This window comes from Hesperophylax consimilis, chromosome 17 (genome assembly GCF_061612785.1).
Source record: "Hesperophylax consimilis isolate HC1 chromosome 17, BYU_Hcon_1.0, whole genome shotgun sequence".
Classification (NCBI taxonomy): domain Eukaryota; kingdom Metazoa; phylum Arthropoda; class Insecta; order Trichoptera; family Limnephilidae; genus Hesperophylax; species Hesperophylax consimilis.
Genome location: NC_142852.1, coordinates 8,256,564 through 8,276,468, shown reverse-complemented (window position 1 = coordinate 8,276,468; position 19,905 = coordinate 8,256,564). Strand labels below are relative to the sequence as shown.

Sequence of the window (19,905 nt, the reverse complement as noted above, 5' to 3'; positions counted from 1 at the left end):
TATATAGGTCTACTGAGAGTATATTCCACTCTGGGTATCGTCAATCGTCAAGCGCCACGCATCAGAAATCATCAATCACCATAATTATGTGAATACCGTACAAGAGCCAACTCCTACCAACCGTCTGGAGCCAGTGAGACTATGGCATCCCCAATCGGGGTAAGTTGTGGGGCTCAAGGCAGTGGGTAGGGGAAGGAGATGGGAAAGAGGAAGGTAAGGGAGTACCTGGCTAATCAGATGTGGTCACCAAACATTGCAAAAGCCATGTTTCAATTCTGAATGGTGGTATATAGGTCTACTGAGAGTATATTCCACTCTGGGTATCGTCAATCGTCAAGCGCCACGCATCAGAAATCATCAATCACCATAATTATGTGAATACCGTACAAGAGCCAACTCCTACCAACCGTCTGGAGCCAGTGAGACTATGGCATCCCCAATCGGGGTAAGTTGTGGGGCTCAAGGCAGTGGGTAGGGGAAGGAGATGGGAAAGAGGAAGGTAAGGGAGTACCTGGCTAATCAGATGTGGTCACCAAACATTGCAAAAGCCATGTTTCAATTCTGAATGGTGGTATATAGGTCTACTGAGAGTATATTCCACTCTGGGTATCGTCAATCGTCAAGCGCCACGCATCAGAAATCATCAATCACCATAATTATGTGAATACCGTACAAGAGCCAACTCCTACCAACCGTCTGGAGCCAGTGAGACTATGGCATCCCCAATTGGGTAAGTTGTGAGGCTCAAGGCAGTGGGTAGGGGAAGGAGATGGGAAAGAGGAAGGTAAGGGAGTACCTGGCTAATCAGATGTGGTCACCAAACATTGCAAAAGCCATGTTTCAATTCTGAATGGTGGTATATAGGTCTACTGAGAGTATATTCCACTCTGGGTATCGTCAATCGTCAAGCGCCACGCATCAGAAATCATCAATCACCATAATTATGTGAATACCGTACAAGAGCCAACTCCTCCCAACCGTCGGGAGCCAGTGAGACTATGGCATCCCCAATCGGGGTAAGTTGTGGGGCTGAAGGCAGTGGGTAGGGGAAGGAGATGGGAAAGAGGAAGGTAAGGGAGTACCTGGCTAATCAGATGTGGTCACCAAACATTGCAAAAGCCATGTTTCAATTCTGAATGGTGGTATATAGGTCTACTGAGAGTATATTCCACTCTGGGTATCGTCAATCGTCAAGCGCCACGCATCAGAAATCATCAATCATCCATAATTATCAATCCACAATGTGTTACTATACTGACCCCGCTGACGATGAGCTCCCCGCTGATGTTCTGCACGTCGGCCTTGACCTTGCTGGTGATGTTCATCTGGTGGCAGTAGAAGTTGATCAGCTGCAGGTAACTGAGCAGGTCCTTCTTGGTGGAGGACTCGGGGCACTGCTCGGCGATCTCCTTGGTCAGCTTGTCCAGCTTGGTGCCCGCCTCCGAGATCTTCTTGGCCGCGTTGATCACGTCCATGGTGGTCTTCAGAGGGCCGCGACCTCTGCAATCAACAAGCAATACATCAGTTACTTCTTATTATACATTATTTATTAATCCCGCAAACCTCTGGCATATTCTGTCAGAATTAGTGGGTATTTTCGCTTCTCTTTTATTCTTAGAAATGAAAATTATAAAAATTTGAATGGAGATAATCATCGGAATCATCGAAATGAATGCTCTCAATGACAGTGGCGGTTTTCTCTAAAGTGCGTTTGTGCGGCGAACCCCCATTAAAAAGATGAGAAAATAAAACAAACTTGTTTTATAATAATATAAGCACATTATAGATAGCACGCTATTAAAATTTCGCCTTCAAAACCCGCGCCACCGAAAAATACGATACATATTCCAACTTTGTGCGAGTTGTAATCCGCGCCAAACTCTTCATACAAAAGAATTTTAGCCGGTACATACCCTATGACGGTGACATATACAAAATTTGGTCTTTCTTTGCAAAAGTAAGACAAATTGTGTGCGCCGAACACGCGTTATGTTATCACGTGACCTCCGAACATTGACGAATGTAACCGAAGAAACCCGAGAACTTCGCGGTCGACGTTTGAACTTTGAACCATAGGGAAGCAAGTGTTATTTTTTATGTTATATTATGGTATTTAACTTTGTAGTCATTTTTGTACATATTTTTGTTTTCTTGTTTCTGCATTTCTCCAACCGTTTGCTTATGGCATTTGCAAATCTACTACCTATTGAAGTAGACTTAGTAAATTTATTTCGTGCCACCTTTATTTGTTTTTTTTTAATGTTTTAAATATCTATTATATATTCTACGAAATTATTCTTCTCGAAAAAACAATAATAATTAGCAACATACATTGAGTGCTATAAAAACATTAAACAATTTAATTCCTATAAAACTTTTCTCATTATCTAATATTTGTGTCTAGTGTAAAGTGATTTAAAAACAATAATATGTAGGTACCCCTCCCACTAACTTTATTTAAGTTGTGTGACTGCTGCCGTATTCGACTATTTGACGAAGGACAACAGTAAGTAAATTTTAATTAGATATGTTTATCTTCTCTTGAATTTCTGAACCCCCTGTTAAAAAGACCACGAACCGCCACTGCTCAATGATGAAAGAGGTTTCAAACCATCCACGAATCAGTCTGAAGAGATGTGTAGCAATGTGTACATTTCGAGCATACCCAAAAGAAAGTCGATAGCATAGAGCCAAGGTTAGTAACCAATTTCAACTCCCTGAGCGATGGGTTCGCCACATTGCTTACGCCATCGTATTACCTCTTACAACGTAGGTTCTACCACGCATGGCACACACGTACCTGGTGAAGTCTGTCATCTCCATCATGATCATGCACATGTGCTTGGCGAGGACGATGATGTCATTGCCGGCGTCGTCCCACTTGCCAACCTCCGAGTCGAAGGTCATCTTCTCCCGGCGGAACAGCTCCACCTGCTGCAGGATCTTTTGCTTGTCCTCGTCTGTCATCTTCCTCATGGCTTCCTGGAAATTTCCAAAGCCAGAGTTCATCAAAAGATCAAGAAATAACATCTGTTGACGCAACTATCTTCCTTTAACATTGTCCTTGAAATTTTCCCATCCTATTACCTACAAGTACCTGTCATTATCCGACTGTACCCACGTTTGTGTGACATTTACAACAATAAACGTAACTGTCAAATCAGTTTATTGATGAAGCCGGTGTGATGAACATCTCTTTATGATCAGTGCTTTTATTGATATCAACTCGGGGTAGAATACTGTGCAGTGAACATATTCGGTTCCATCAGTGTGTTTCTTACCCAACCCAGATGTTGTGGAAGTTGCGTGTGAAATAAATCATCTCCTGTGAGTGAAACCAACCAGCAACATCGTTGACGAACATCAAAGGGGTAAGTCGGATTCCTTCCTTACTCCCTGTTCACCATCTCTAACCATCGTTGTGTCAACTTCAAGTTCACAATTAATTTTACAGTCCATTCTTGATTCGCCTTGCGATTACAACATCAAAACAATTAAATATTTTCAATTTAGCAAATTTTATTGAATTTAAAAAATAATAAATAAACAAAAACTAATTCAGTGATGAACAGAGCCTTCAGAATATTTAGACATTTGAAAGGTCCTCGTTAGGTAGTGGGTAGGGGAAGGAAATGGGGAAGAGGAAGTACTTGGCTATTCAGATCTGATCACCAAGCCATTTCAAGCAACGTTTCAATTCTGAATGGTGGTCTTACACCAGGGCGATACTGAGAGTATCTTCCACTTTGGAATGTGCCGCATTATTATTATTACAATAAAATTTACTTGCGCAGGCCGGGATTTGAACCCGTGACTTCCAGCTTGCTAGTCTAATAAGTGGCTGATCTAATAACCCAACAAAAAAATTGACAAACTGCAGATTTTTGTCGGACTGAGAATCGACTGTTAAAGGGAACCGTTCAAATGTCAAAAATATGCAAAAAGGAGCTGATGGTTGATTTGTGACAAGTCGAATGTGATAATATATATCATTCCTTTAAAAGGCAAGCTCTATTATTACTGGTATAGTTGATATACACACTGTTAATATTAATCTAAGAATTTTTATTACAAAAATATTTTAAAAACGCATTGAAATTAACAATTTTGTAATGTTTTTGAAATGAATAAACAGAATTCAATTGAATTACATTATATGTAGACATCATTTGGACATGGCGTCTTTAAATTTCACATTTTCGAACATTGCTTTGAAAATTGTTTCTTTTGACATTGTATCTTTTAACAATGTGTCTTTGGACATTGAGTCTTTTGACATTGTATCTTTAGACAATGTGTCTTTGGACATTGAGTCTTTGGACATTGTATCTTTGGACATTGAGTCTTTGGACATTCTGTCTTTTAACATTGAGTCTTTGGACATTGTGTCTTTTGACATTGAGTCTTTGGACATTGTGTCTTTTGACATTGAGTCTTTGGACATTGTGCCTCTGGAATTCATATTATTGGACATTGTGTCTTTGGACATTGGGTATTTGGACATTATGCCTCTGGGAATTGTATCTTTGGACATTGTATTTTTCAACATGTCGCTGGGTATTGTGTTTTTGGAGATCGTATCTTTGGACATTATGTCTTTGGACATTGAATCTTTGGAGGTTTTAATATCACAAAATAAAATAATATCTTACCCTGGCATTGGTAATTCCGCTGATGTCTGGATATTCGTCCACTCCGTGCTCCCCGGTGTGTGCGCTGGCTGCAGGAAGATGAAAACATCTTAAAAACAACTCACTCAAATTATATCTCAAAACAACACATAAAAGACGTATTTGAACAATTCTGTCCAGTGATGGAAAAACTTTATAATATTATTTGCCATTGATACAATTTTACGGTAAAGCAAAAAAAAAAAGATTTTATTGAAAACCCAATTAATAAAAAGCTAACAAAATTAATTTCAAAAAATCTATTTAAATGTTTATACATTGTCATAAAGTATTTTTAAATTCAGTCTGACAATACAATCTGAGGAAGCCAGGAATGTTAAAATGCTTATTACAAGATTCTCCTTCACTCCTTCCAGCATCCCCAAAGATGACACATAAATGATTACCCTCGTGGCCTCCTGTGTGGAATTAGTAAAAAAAAAAAAAAAAAAAAAACAAGGTTATTGTTTACATGGTAATGATTTAATAAATAAATGAATTTATCATATTTTTCCTATAAAATTGTAACCAAGGCATAAATAATGCAACCAATTGCAATATCAAAACTGATTTACTGCGGTAAGTTAGTGAAATAATGTTGATAAATGAGAGGAAAAAAGTAAATATTAAAAACACAGAACACATAAATGATCGACAAGCAAAGCATGCTACGGTTAGTTGTTACAAAAGCGACATTAATAAATAAATAAAATCAATTTAAGAACAATAACAGTTTTTTGGATTTCATTGAAAGGAATTTATTCTCTACTGGCTAAACCCGGCCACGCTTCGCTGTGGCTAATATCTATCTCGGGCGTCTCCGATTTCTTTTGCCATTCACTACTGCATACCAACCATAATGTTACCGTTAAAAATCTACATTATATAGACTTTTATCCAACTCTGTATCTCATCGGGTGCGTTAAGTATTCCTCGGGCATCCCCGACTCCTTCTACCATTCAAACTAATATCTAAACCCTCCTGACACTAATAAGAACAAAGTTTTTAAATTTTCAGTGACATCGGTCAACTGCTTTTCGAGTTTTTGCGAGCACAAACATTTTATTTTTATTTTTTATATTAACTCCACACAGGAGACCCTGAAGAAAATAATTTCCCTCAGGGCCTATTTCATCTTTGGGGATGCTGTGTGGAGGGTCTTTTTGTGGAGAGGAAGGAGTGAACATGGGTCTTGAAGAGTCCCATGTTGTAGGAGGGAGGAAACACAGAGGCCGGCAGTTCGTTCCACAGCCGAGCTGTTGAACTTAAGAACGAATCGTAGAAGCGACCCGTTCTCATGTGACAAATGTCAACCGTGTACAAATGTTGGGCGCGCGTTTGGCGTGTATCCCGACTACGCACCGGTGCCGAAGGGATCAATGACGCTAGTTCCTCAGAGCATCTTCCATTGTAATACCGATAGAACAAGGACAGCATACCTACCTGACGCCTGTGCTCTAAAGATTGCAGTCCGTTTGTTAAGATTGGGGAATCTATCAAACGGACCGCCCGTTTTTGCACAGAGTCAAGGGTTTTTTTCAGGTATTTAGGGGCTCCGGACCAGAGATGGCTGCCAAATTCGACAGTAGGGCGCACTTGCGATTTGTACAGGGTCAGCAGTTGTGTACTATTAAAGTATCTGCGGGCCCTGTACAGTACGCCCAGCTTCTGAGAGGCCAACTTTACTCTGGCTTCGATGGAGCCCCCGTACCTGAGCTGGTCACTTATAGTTACACCAAGCATATCAATGGAAGGCCTGTTGGGAAGATTGCTTCCGTTGAAGGAGACTAGATTATCATTTGGATCCCTTTTAGACGTAATCAGACAGGATTGGGTCTTGAGATTATTTTTACCCCAGGAGTAAATACTCTCGAGATAACCGTCCATTCTCTGCTTCAAAGCCCTCCGAGCCGTTGGAACATACGCAAGCTGAATTTTTTATATATATATATACTAGCTGACGAGTGGGTGGGGGGTTAATTAATTGGTTATTAATTGGTTTAATTGGTTCTGTTGGTGGGGGTTATCCATAGGAGATAAGACTTATACTATCAAAGACTTTTCTGTAGTGCCTTTTTGAGATATCCAATTCCCTAGTACATTATTTTGATGTATCTCATAAAGTTTAGCCAATACTAACAATGTAAGCGCACGAAAATATTTTTTTACGACTCAATTACAAAACATCGACATTTCTCTACTTTTTGTAAATATAATATGCATGTATTATATATATAAACCTTCCGGAAGAAATTCTCTAAATGATAATGAAAATCCTATCAAAATCCAATGCATAGTTTAGAAGAACTAAGCGCACAAACAGACAGACGCGGAAAGAAACTTTGTTTTATACTATTTAGAGATTAGAGATAAGTTTCTGTAAAGTAGGCAATAATTTGTGTGATATATTTCTATATATTATCATAACTAAAAAGAAGAAAAAAATCTTTTGTATGTTTTTCTCATTAAAAATATGCAAAATGGTAATTTATAGATACATGCAAATCCTTTACAGCTCTCTGCTATGTCATAGTTGGCAGTTCATATAATTAGAGAACTCCAGTAATCGGAAATTTCCCGTAAACTAGAAACTCAAGTAATCGGGCAATGTCAGTAATCCAGAAATGCCAGTGCACGGTAATCGAGAAATGTCAGTAATCCAGAAATGCCAGTAAACGGTAATCGAGAAATGGCAGTAATACGGAAATTCTAGTAATTTGACCAATTCTAGTAATCTGGCAATTCTTTTTCTAGAACTTTAAGAAATGTCAGCAAAATGCAAATTGCGGCTCATTCAAAAAATGCCAGCAAGCGGATATTATGATGCTGTGCTAACGAACATCCACGTATCGCAGCTCACTCAGTCTTGCTACAAACTTCTTGGGTTCGTCATTAGGACATGCAAGCAGTTCAATAACCAAGATGCTATGTTAGCATTGTTCGATGGCATACTGAGAAGCAAGCTGGAGTATGTGAGCGATGTTTGGGCACCGTACCACCAGAAGTACATTGATATGATAGAGCAAATCCAGAAGAAATCCCTCAGATATGTCTATATGCGGACGCATGGAACCTATCCCAGGTTCATGCACAATATCGACTTACTTGAGGAAACTAATTCTGTGAGTCTGGGAACTAGACGAAAAGCAAGTCTAGCCATTATGTCTTTCAAAATTTGTTTATCGATAGCCCATTCCTCTTGGGATGCTATCATTTATATGTACCAGACCACTACAGCCGAAGTCGATACCATGACTTATTCAGAGTACCAAAAGGCAAAACCGACGTCCTGGCAAAGCATAGCATGACGAGGGGAGTGGTGCTTTTGAACGAACTAGCAAAGAATTTAGATTTTTTTTTTAATATTAACTCCACACAGGAGGCCCTGAAGAAAATAATTTCCCTCAGGGCCTATGTCATCTTTGGGGATGCTGTGTGGAGGGTCTTTTTGTGGAGAGGAAGGAGTGAACATGGGTCTTGAAGAGTCCCATGTTGTAGGAGGGAGGAAATACAGAGGCCGGCAGTTCGTTCCACAGCCGAGCTGTTGAACGTAAGAACGAATCGTAGAAGCGACCCGTTCTCATGTGACAAATGTCAACCGTGTACAAATGTTGGGCGCGCGTTTGGCGTGTATCCCGACTACGCACCGGTGCCGAAGGGATCAATGACGCTAGTTCCTCACAGCATCTTCAATTGTAATACCGATAGAACAAGGACAGCATACCTACCTGACGCCTGTGCTCTAAAGATTGCAGTCCGTTTGTTAAGATTGGGGAATCTATCAAACGGACCGCCCGTTTCTGCACAGAGTCAAGGGTTTTTAGATGTAAGTGACTGTTCTCTAAATGACCTAAAACAATTATTGAAGAGTCACTTAGCTAAATGTTGATGTGATGTAAAATTGTACTGTATTTTATGATGTAAAATTGTACTATAACTGGAATGAATGTTCTGTTGTACAATGTTCTGTTCTGCTGAGTGGTATATTGAAAGTTATGAACTATTTTATAACTAAGTATTGCAAGATTTGCATAATATCTGATTTCTAGGCTAAATCTATCTGTTGCCTCAAGTGAGTCAAGAAGGTGAAGATATATGAATCTCGGATAAGTTCCAGCATATTTAGTTAAATGCGGAGTCCACACACAACTAGCATACTCCAGCTAACTTCTTATAGCGCCATTGAGCGTGTCGATGCAACTGTTTATTTTAATTTTAACTAACAGTATAATCCGACAATTCTAGTTAATTAATCGATCAATGAGAATATCCTTCAATTCGTCCAAAAACGTTTTTCTTCATGCAGAGGAGTAATATGATAACAAAGCGGGCTCACATCTACTCCTGGTCTCAATGGTCATGTCTTCAACGGGCTCAAACTCCGTGTCCGTGTCTAGGTCCTCGCTGGTCTGTGGACGCAAGGAACACCGCCCACATGAAGGAGGACACAGACAGGTTAACTCACAGAGCGGTACAACACACAAACACATTCGCATGCGGGTTATGGGCACAATACATAATATTTATATGAATACAACTAAATTGCCAAAAGTCAAAATTTGTATCAGACTGGGATTATAGAATATACACAGAACGTTTTTATAGTGTTATTAATATTATATATTTGAGGGTTAGTTAACCCTTAGTATACGACCAACTATAATAGCAGTTCGGTGAAATCTTGACTACCTTCAGATGCACTGCAATGTGCAGTATATAGAGATAGATTTTTAGAAGTTTTCAAGTATTTCAATATTGTTCATAACCCTTTAGATGCCAAAAATTCAAAAAAGTAAAAAAAATCAAAAAGTTCAAAAACTTGGGTAGAATCACCAGTTTCCCGTTTGTACTACAAATTTCCGGACACCATGCATATTATTTTCAATTAATAAATTGTGGAATAACACAAATTAATAAAATATAATTTAAACGCGCATGCCGGGATTCGAACCCTTGACCTCTGAATTCGTAGCCAAGGATCGTAACCGCGGAGGCCTTAGAATTCATCCTACTGCTAAAATTTTATTACGAATATGTTGCTTGTGCATTGATGAAGGACATGGCTAGCAGAGGATTAACTATGTGGGGGAGTAGGTAGTACCCAAAATTACTTTACTCCTTATATTAGCTTAAATACTTGACATATCATTTTAGTATTATACATATTTCTTTGCAAATACATTAGTTACCATTAATAATTGACTGAATAATTGGGAATTCTATAGTTTAAAAGCCCATAAGAAAGAAAAATGCATGGGGTCGTCGTAAGACCCACTTGGTTACAGACGTTTTGTTTGGCGTCTTGGCCTGTCAAGTTAAACAAGTGACACCACAATGAAAAACAATAACTTTGGACTAATATAGAAAAATGTTAATTTTCATCCCAGTGTGACATAATACATATTTTGACTTTTTTCAGTGTAGTTGCAAAAATATGACAAATGGGTTGTGCTGTGTTGAAATATTCTGCGAAACTTTCAATAATATTGATACTAGGGCTATACTGAGGGTTGAAGCCATTTAAGTTACCAAAATAGCTAATAACTCAAGTGATTTTTTGAGTTGGGAAGACTTTATTTTCGCGTCTCCGCTTCAAATAGCTTCATAACATTCTCAGGCAATTTATGGCAATATTGCTTTTGAAAGTGTAGGAATACATCAACACAACAAGACACGAAACACAGAATACATTGTTATAATGACATTATTGTTACACACACAAGACATGGACAGAAGCTGCGTGCGGGACCTATTGGACATTTGATTCAACAATCTCCAACAATGTAATTAATGACATGTGAAACACATAATGTTATTGCATTTGAGCACAAGAAAGCATCATTTCACATCTCACGAAAACATCATTCCTCAGCAAACAGTTTGGACCCATTTGAAAACATGAAAACATCATTCCCTCAAGAAAACGGTTTGGACCCATTTAAACACATGAAAACATCATTCCCTCAACAAACAGTTTGGACCCATTTGAAAACATGAAAACATCATTCCCTCAAGAAAACGGTTTGGACCCATTTAAACACATGAAAACATCATTCCCTCAACAAACAGTTTGGACCCATTTGAACACATGAAAATTCCCTCAATAAAACGGTTTGGACCCATTTAAACACATGAAAACATCATTCCCTCAACAAACAGTTGGGACCCATTTGAACACATGAAAACATCATTCCCTCAAGAAAACGGTTTGGACCCATTTGAACACATGAAAACATCATTCCCTCAACAAACAGTTTGGACCCATTTGAACACATGAAAATTCCCTCAAGAAAACGGTTTGGACCCATTTGAACACATGAAAACATGATTCCCTCAACAAACAGTTTGGACCCATTTGAACACATGAAAACATCATTCCCTCAACAAACAGTTGGGACCCATTTGAACACATGAAAACATCATTCCCTCAAGAAAACGGTTTGGACCCATTTGAACACATGAAAACATCATTCCCTCAACAAACAGTTTGGACCCATTTGAACACATGAAAATTCCCTCAAGAAAACGGTTTGGACCCATTTGAACACATGAAAACATGATTCCCTCAACAAACAGTTTGGACCCATTTGAACACATGAAAACATCATTCCCTCAACAAACAGTTGGGACCCATTTGAACACATGAAAACATCATTCCTCAACAACTAGTTGGGACCCATTTGAACACATGAAAACATCATTCCCTCAACAAACAGTTGGGACCCATTTGAACACATGAAAACATCATTCCTCAACAACTAGTTGGGACCCATTTGAACACATGAAAACATCATTCCTCAACAAATAGTTGGGACCCATTTGAACACATGAAAACATCATTCCTCAACAAATAGTTGGGACCCATTTGAACACATGAAAGCGTCATTCCTTCATCAAACAGTTTGGACACAATAAAGTATTATTCCATATCTCATTACCTTAACAAACAATTATATGACGCCTTCAGACACATAATAATCATTCTCCCAAAAAAACAGTTTAGGACACATTTGGTTACAAGAAATCATCATTCATAAAAAAAATAGCACAAATTTTTAAAGACATTTCAACAAATAAACACAAATAATAATGATAATGGTCCCAACAAAATTAAGAACACATAATGACAACCTCAATCAATCAAAAAAACATTTAAACTAAGAACAACACAAATGATAGCACAAACAACAATGACAATGGTCCCATCTCAATCAATCAAGGAACATTTAAATTAAGAAAACACAATGGCAATACCCATATCAATCAATCAAAAAACATTTAAATTAAGAACAACACAAATGATAGCACAAACAACAATGACAATGGTCCCATCTCAATCAATCAAAAACATTTAAATTAAGAACACAGCACAAATAATAATAATAATAGCACAAATAACAACAATGAAAATGGTTGGTTGTTGTTAGCCCAGGACACGGACAAAGCAGTGGACCTTCGCAACTCTTGGTGAGTGCAACACATGCAGCAATTAGCCTCACACTTGCACTTTAAGTGTAACTGTAAGTGTTCGCCTTACACTTGCTCCTTGTTTCCACAGTATAGTGTTCATCCAGCTCCACATCCTCAGGATCCAGGTCTTCGTCATCCTGTATTTTGGAAATGGATCAGTCACCAGTCATGAACATAGCAGTTAAATATCCGAGAATACTCTCGTTCAGGCTGTAGCCCAGTGGAACAGATAAGAAGGTCAATCACTGGTCAAGAAAACGGTAAATATATCCGAGAGCACTCTCGTCCAGGCCGTCGCCCAGTAGCACAAATACATAAATCGGATGTATTTATAACTCTTCAAAATGTTGGTAAAATGGAGAACTTCGTTAACAACGCTTGGTTCGCCTTTTTACCACCAGAGGGACAGATATAAAATATGCAAATCATTGCGGCACATCTTTCCGAGTTGTTGCCTTATTGATGAGGATCGTGAATCGTGACCCCCCACTCCAACAGCCCTAATAAAACAGGCTTCCACACTCCTCACGGTCCTGCGCTGTATGGGGACTACTATATTACTAAAGAGCTGTTTAGTAAAGTAACTTAACCTAACCCAATCATTTTATTGAGTCGTTACTGCATTGCTGAGAATTGAGAACCTTTGCTTTTAAAGAGAAGAAAAGGATAGAGAAGTTTTCATTGGGCAAACAAAAGAGTTTAAGAACCCTCTTCTAATAAACTATGGCGTCCCTCAAGGAAGCATCTTGGGACCTCCACTACTTATAGCTGTGATCGCCGACGTTCCAGAAACCTGTGGTACTTGATCAGTTCAACACATTTTTGGTCTTCCATCTCTTGTGTCACAATAGTCTGAACTACCAATTTACATCTGACTTTTCGACTGCTAGACCATAGACAGGCAAATGAAATTGATCAACTTTTCAAGACAGAAATTCGATATTTGAAAATGAAAGGAATTAAGTGAATAAGGAAGAAAAGAAGAAGAAAACAAAAGAAAGAAAGGAAAAAAAAAGATGGTGCACTCACCCTGTTCATAAGCACCGCCTTGCGGATCTCGCGCACCGCGTCGTACACGAGGCGCGACGCGTCGATGAAGTCGTTCTCATCCACTGGCGGCGCCTGTCCCGGTGGCGCGCCGCCCAGCGCCTGCACCGCCACCTCCACGCGCGCCGCGAACTTGCCCATCACTGCAACAAACAAACAAACTAACATTATATCACTGACATGTGGCGTTTTTGTCTCTGTAGATTGTTTCAAAAAAATGTCTTTTTATGTTAAGATTGCTTCAGAATAAGGTCTCTTTATGATTATTGTTTCATAAAAAGGTCTCTTTATGTTAAGATTGCTTCAGAAAAAGGTCTCTGTATGTTATGATTGCTTCAGAAAAGCGTCTATTTATGTTATGATTGCTTCAGAAAAAGGTCTCTTTATGATTATTGTTTCATAAAAAAGGTCTATTTATGTTAAGATTGCTTCAGAAAAAGTTCGCTTTGTGTTATGATTGCTTCAGAAAAAGGTCTATTTAAGGTATCTTTATGATTGTTTCATAAAAAGGTCTATTTATAGTAAGATTGCTTCAGAAAAAGGTCTCTTTATGTTATGATTGCTTCAGAAAAAGGTCTCTTTATGATTATTGTTTCATAAAAAGGTCTATTTATGTTAAGATTGCTTCAGAAAAAGGTCTCTTTATGTTATGATTGCTTCAGAAAAGGATTTATGCTATGATTTTTTCAGAAAAATGTCTCTTTGTGTTATGATTGTTTCAGAAAAAGGTCTCTTTATGATATGATTGTTTCAGAAAAAAAAACTTTTTATCTTATGATTGTTTCAGAAATTGTGTTTTATGTTTTTTTATTTATTGTTGCGCTTAAAAAGGCTTTTACCTAAAAGTGACACATGATGCAGTGTACAGAGGAGAATATCTGTATTATATAGGAAAAAATAACAATATGTAGATGTAATCCATTATTAGGTACAAAATAGTTGTGTATATTTCAGAAAGGCTGTTGTTTTTTTATCATCATTATTTAAAATATTATTTGATTAAATTGTCTTATTTCACAAATTATTATTTAAAAATAATACATGGTATATTTGAGGCACGTTCCAGAATTGAAACGTTGCTTCTAAACTTTGATGGAAAGGGAAAATTCCACGCTTTATGTTCAAATCTAGAAATTAACCACAAAAAAAATTAAATGTACACATCTATGAAATCAAAGGTTCCGACCGCAATTCGAGAAAAATATGAAACTTCGTGAATTTTTTTTATTAATTAATAATTATTATACGACAAAATTAAGGTGACAATAATGTTTATAATACATTTGTCTAATAAAATGTGTATTATACAATTGTTTAGTAAAAAAAATATAATACATTTGTTTAATAAAATGTTTATAATACATTTGTCTAATAAAACTTTTATAATACATTTGTATAATAAAATGTTTATAGTAAATTTGTCTAAAAAAATGCTTATAATACATAAGTCTAAAAATATGCGTGAGTTTTTTTCGCGTTATCAGTAATTTTAGTCCAGTGTTTAGACGAAAAAACGTAAAGTGAGCCATTTATAAAACTTTTTTATGTTTTCTAAATTTTAATATTTTAAAATTTATTTGTTTATTTTGAAAGCGTACCTTTCAAAAACAGTTTATAATATTCGTACAGGTTTAGAACTATTCCATTAATTTGGATGTTACTGCAAAGCGTAAATACACACAAATTCTGACAGAATATGCGAGAGGCCTGAGGGATTAACCGTGTTTAGTAACCGCATAACTGAATACTCCGGTACTATCCAACCTTCATTTTCCTTTCCCCTCTCCACTGCAAAAATAAACACCACAAATTGAGGTGGAAAAAACCCCCCGGCTCCGGGCAGATGGGATTGTGATATTCGCGTAAAAGAAATAAAGATCAGATATGATTTGAGATTTTCACGGCCAAAGGTATTATAAGCAACACGGCATAATACCCCAAAAAAATAACAAATTAAATAAATAAAAATTTAAATGTTCGTTTGTTCAAATTCTTAAATCTCCAAAAGTTTTTCACCGATTTCTTTGAAATCTTGATATAACGTTGCATTTGAATACGCGCGTGTTTGTATATACCTACATTATATAGATGTCAACTGTGACAGGTAAAAACATGTTTAAAAAAAACAGCGCCATCTGTTGGAAGTAAAAGCAACACGAGCTATTGTTTCTCTATCTGCACAGACACACTACGCCACAGAAACGCGTGGCGGAGTACATCTAGTAAGAAATAAAGTTGTTTGTTCACGTGTTACCATCGTGATTCCTTTATAAATATAATATAAAAGCACGTATCTTTTATCTGATGCAATGTTAACCGAATGACATAAATCGTCTGCAAAAGGTCACATTATATATTTATAATAATTATATGAAAAAATGTTCATTTTCAAAATTCTACTAAAAAATATTGACATTTGATTTTTACGTGTTTTTTTTAATGTGATAAACACATTGAGGCCCGGAAAAATGTGACTAAATTTAGTATATTATAATTAAATTGTTAGGATTTAAAGTCACTTCAAGAAGTTTTTAAATATTCGTCAGAGCTTATTCACAATGGAACAATTCACATGATGACTACCCAGTTAAAGGACGGCTCGGTCCCCCGCCAGCTCTGAAGAGAACTACCTTGTTCCGCGATACACAATAACCAAAGGCACTGACAGAAGCCTTTGTTTAGTTGAGAGGAAGCTACAAGCCAAAAATGTGTATATTCTTGGTTTACCTTATATTTTAAGTAATAGGCATTAAAATCGCTTGACAAACGGAGTCTAGAAACGTTCGATTTCAAGCACAAAACTGTTTTTTTTATTTATTTTGTAAATAATTTTATAAGAAAGCAAAAAAAATTAATTGAGTGAAACTGTCACAGATAATCTTAACTAAAATACTTTATTTTTTTAAGTTGTTTCCTTTACGCGTTCATACATTTCTATTGAAGAAATATATTTTTTTTAGTAGTTCACATTTATATTATTAATTGAGTGATTTATTTTTTATTTGTATTCTACTCAAGCGAAACGATAGGAAAAAACCTTCAATTTATCTAGAGGATATTTTTTGGTATTCATAACGTGCACCAATTCGTTATAAAGATTAATCAAAATAGTGATTTAGTAGGTATTAAGCTTCGCCTTAAATCCTGATTGGTGTCGAACATATCAATAGATAATTTCACTGATTAATATGATATGCCTTATCATATAATCAGTGAAACATAAGTAGGACAACGGGGTTCAGTCTAGCTTCAAACCTTAATAAATAAATTAATGTAATTCAAGTCTTAATAATTGCAATATGGAGGGTAATAGTAATTAGTTATTTAACTAACTGACTAACTAACCATCACACCGTTTCTCTGCAGGGGTAGGCAGAGAGGACGGACCGCCAAACAACTCGGTCACACCACACACTCCTTGCTTCATTCACATTCATACATCGTCTCATACATACTCTTCCATTATTCTGACTCTGACATAGATGGTTTTCTCCGTTTAGTTCTGGTGTAGCCATCAATTCAACCACTTTAAAATTCTATGTTAATGTCAGCTCTTAGAGGGTTGGAGCCGGCAACACGGTATCGTATCTTCGTACATAAACACACATACGTACGCCACAACCTTATATTACACATCTGCCCTGAAGATGGACACTCCAATGCTGTCCGAAACGTTGGTAGCGTTACACGGCATAATACCCCAAAAACAAATAACAATAATACTTTTGGCCGTGAAAATCTTAAATCATATCAACAGCAGAATTTGTTTAAAAATGAACAGTTTTTTTGTAAATTGAATGACGTAGCTGGGACAAGACAATATTGTATTGTCCTCGTGTGAACTCGGCATAAATAGCGTCATATTTTAGCCATCTAGCGAACTTTACACAAACTAGTTTATAAAAGTCAATATTTGATTAATTCAAAACATATTTCAAAAACATTCAAAACCACTTTTAGAAGACGAATTTTACGATAGTAAATGTGTTACCGATGTGACTGCTTAATATATTCACGAATTATGTCTTCATAAAAAAACTATAAATAATACTATATTAGGCATTATGCCACTGAAGAAATCATTCCTAGAAGTGTGAAATACACAGAGATGACGCCAGTTCCTCGGAGCTTCTTACATTGCCAGGTAAGTATGTTTTGGTATCTTTTCTAAATAATAAATGTAGATCCTAGGAAATAAATTGTACAGCGCCCTTGAGGTGATTTTTCACAAAAACGGCGCTCTACAAATTATCCAATTATTATTATTATTATTATTATCGAATCACCGGTAGAACAAGGCCAATCCAAAGATTGCTTCATTGAGCAAATCCACAACACACAAGCACAATTGGTTTACAAATAGATAACTTTGAAATTTTTATTAAATTTAAATATTTATATAGATGGATGTTTGGCCACGAAGGTGTTAATCATCCCATAGATATTAATTAGAGATTTTGATGGCAAGTTGACCTCGCCAGACAGCAGACAGACAACAATAATACCTCCTTTCTAATTCCTGACCCCCGCACCAGACACCCGACACAAGACACCCACTCGGCAATGATGCAACACTCATCACCGACTGATCATTTCATCTCTAATCGACCTATTACTGATTAATCCAACCGAATCAAATTGGAATAAATTACTAGTGGACGCCGCTATTGCTTATTTCTTTCACGGGCGTCTAAGACTTCTTCCAGCATTCACTAAATGCATATCACAATTTTACTGTTAAAAAAACTACATTACACTGGCTTTGTTTCCACTCCGTGTCTCATTCCTGTGCAGAAATATTGCATTAAGTATTCCTCGAGCGTCTCCGACTTTTGCCATTTAAACCACGCACTGAACATTCCTGGTACTAATAAGAACATTTTCAGCGATATTTATTTATTTATTTAACGCCCAGAGGGCTTTTACATGGTTGGTAGTATAATTTTAATTTGACAGATACTTTGAAACATAAAAAATAAGAATAAAATTACATTTGATAAAAGCTATGCAACAAGTCATACAAACACAAGAAACAAAAACAGAAAATTACAGCTATTTGTTGGTTTACATGATGTGTTTAGGAGTATTGTTGAAATAAATGTTTTAAATGATCCACAAAAGTTGCCAAGTTGGTATTGAATATGTCAACATCACCCAAGTAATGATTTCCCATGGTGTGAAGTCGTTGTATCGGAGAGTGGGCAATGTAGTTACGCTTATGTGTGCTGCTGTAGAATATTGTATTTTTTCGTGTTGTTACTGTGGGTGTATGTATGTTTATAAGTTGCAGGAGTTCACAACAGTCGAATTTAGAGTCAAGTATTTTGAATAAGAACGTTAAATCGTTTATTTTGCGTCTATCTTCTAATACATGGTTGGTAGTATAATTTTAATTTGACAGATACTTTGAAACATAAAAAATAAGAATAAAATTACATTTGATAAAAGCTATGCAACAATTCATACAAACACAAGAAACAAAAACAGAAAATTACAGCTATTTGTAGGTTTACATGATGTGTTTAGGAGTATGGTTGAAATAAATGTTTTAAATCAGAGGTTCCCAAACTCTTTTGACCCGTAGACCACTTGCCAAATATATTTTTTTCCGTAGACCTCCTACCTGCCGAATATTGAATTTTTTAAAACTATTAACGTCCCGTGTGATCATCTCCCTTTTTCGTAAGAAGATTCCCTTCCCTTGCCTGTCAAACAACCGGGTGGCGGTATAGTTGCTCCGTCTTTACATTGTGCAGACAGGGGCGCCCTTGTGAGGTATTACACCAAATGTAAATGGAGCAGCACAAGCAACGGGAATTTCTTTCTGTAGCTGGCCCTACAGAACTGCCCCTTAAGTTCTTTGTTAGCGCTTATTCCGATCAGTTCTTCTTGTCATATGATATCCGATTCTTCAACATTCCACTTCCACAGTCAAAATGTCCTCAAACTTAGTTTTGAAGTCTGTGTGAAGTACATTTAAATGTTGAACGTCATTATTACCCTGGACGTTTTTTAAAAACAAGTTGGGAATCTAGGAAAATTCGCGGATTCCGATGTGCAATGTTTTGCTTCAATATATTAATACTGACGAGAAAAAGAACGTATAATTTTATTTATATACCTCAATAAACAACTTTACGAAATATAAAAATACAAGTATCGAATAAGTAATTTCTCAGTCTATTATTAGTATTACGTAAACTGTGTTATTTGTGTTAGGTGTATTGTGTCACCTACGGAACTCCTAAATGTTGACTTAAGGTAAATGGGGGTCCGCTCGTTTGTACCCCCATTTGAATCTCGTGGACCCCCAAATTTTTTTCTCGCTAACATAGACCCCCAGCAAGCCGATATCGACCCCTGGGGGTCTATATAGACCACTTTGGGAACCTCTGTTTTAAATGATCCACAAAACTTGCCAAGTTGGTATTGAATATGTCAACATCACCCAAGTAATGATTTCCCATGGTGTGAAGTCGTTGTATCGGAGAGTGGGCAATGTAGTTACGCTTATGTGTGCTGCTGTAGAATATTGTATTTTGTCGTGTTGTTACTGTGGGTGTATGTATGTTTATAAGTTGCAGGAGTTCACAACAGTCGAATTTAGAGTCAAGTATTTTGAATAAGAACGTTAAATCGTTTATTTTACGTCTATCTTCTAATGTATGTATTTTTAGAGTATTTAATAAGAAATTGTATTTTAAGTCTTCGACAGGG

At 36.8% G+C, this 19,905-nt stretch overlaps 1 protein-coding gene across 2 annotated transcripts in view; it reads right to left on the bottom strand.

Moving 5' to 3' along the window:
* The window catches only part of alpha-Cat (catenin alpha), a 152,769-nt gene that overhangs the window by 18,965 nt on the left and 113,899 nt on the right, over positions 1-19,905 (bottom strand). The window contains exons 16-20 of one of the 2 annotated variants that reach the window (XM_089641502.1): positions 13,171-13,331; positions 12,209-12,278; positions 4,653-4,720; positions 2,801-2,982; positions 1,260-1,500 (exon numbers count right to left, since the gene is read on the bottom strand). In XM_089641502.1, the coding sequence (XP_089497628.1) occupies positions 1,260-1,500; positions 2,801-2,982; positions 4,653-4,720; positions 12,209-12,278; positions 13,171-13,331 (722 nt within the window). Of the gene's footprint in view, positions 1-1,259; positions 1,501-2,800; positions 2,983-4,652; positions 4,721-9,007; positions 9,081-12,208; positions 12,279-13,170; positions 13,332-19,905 lie in introns of both variants that reach the window. The other variant, XM_089641501.1, reaches the window with a different exon arrangement.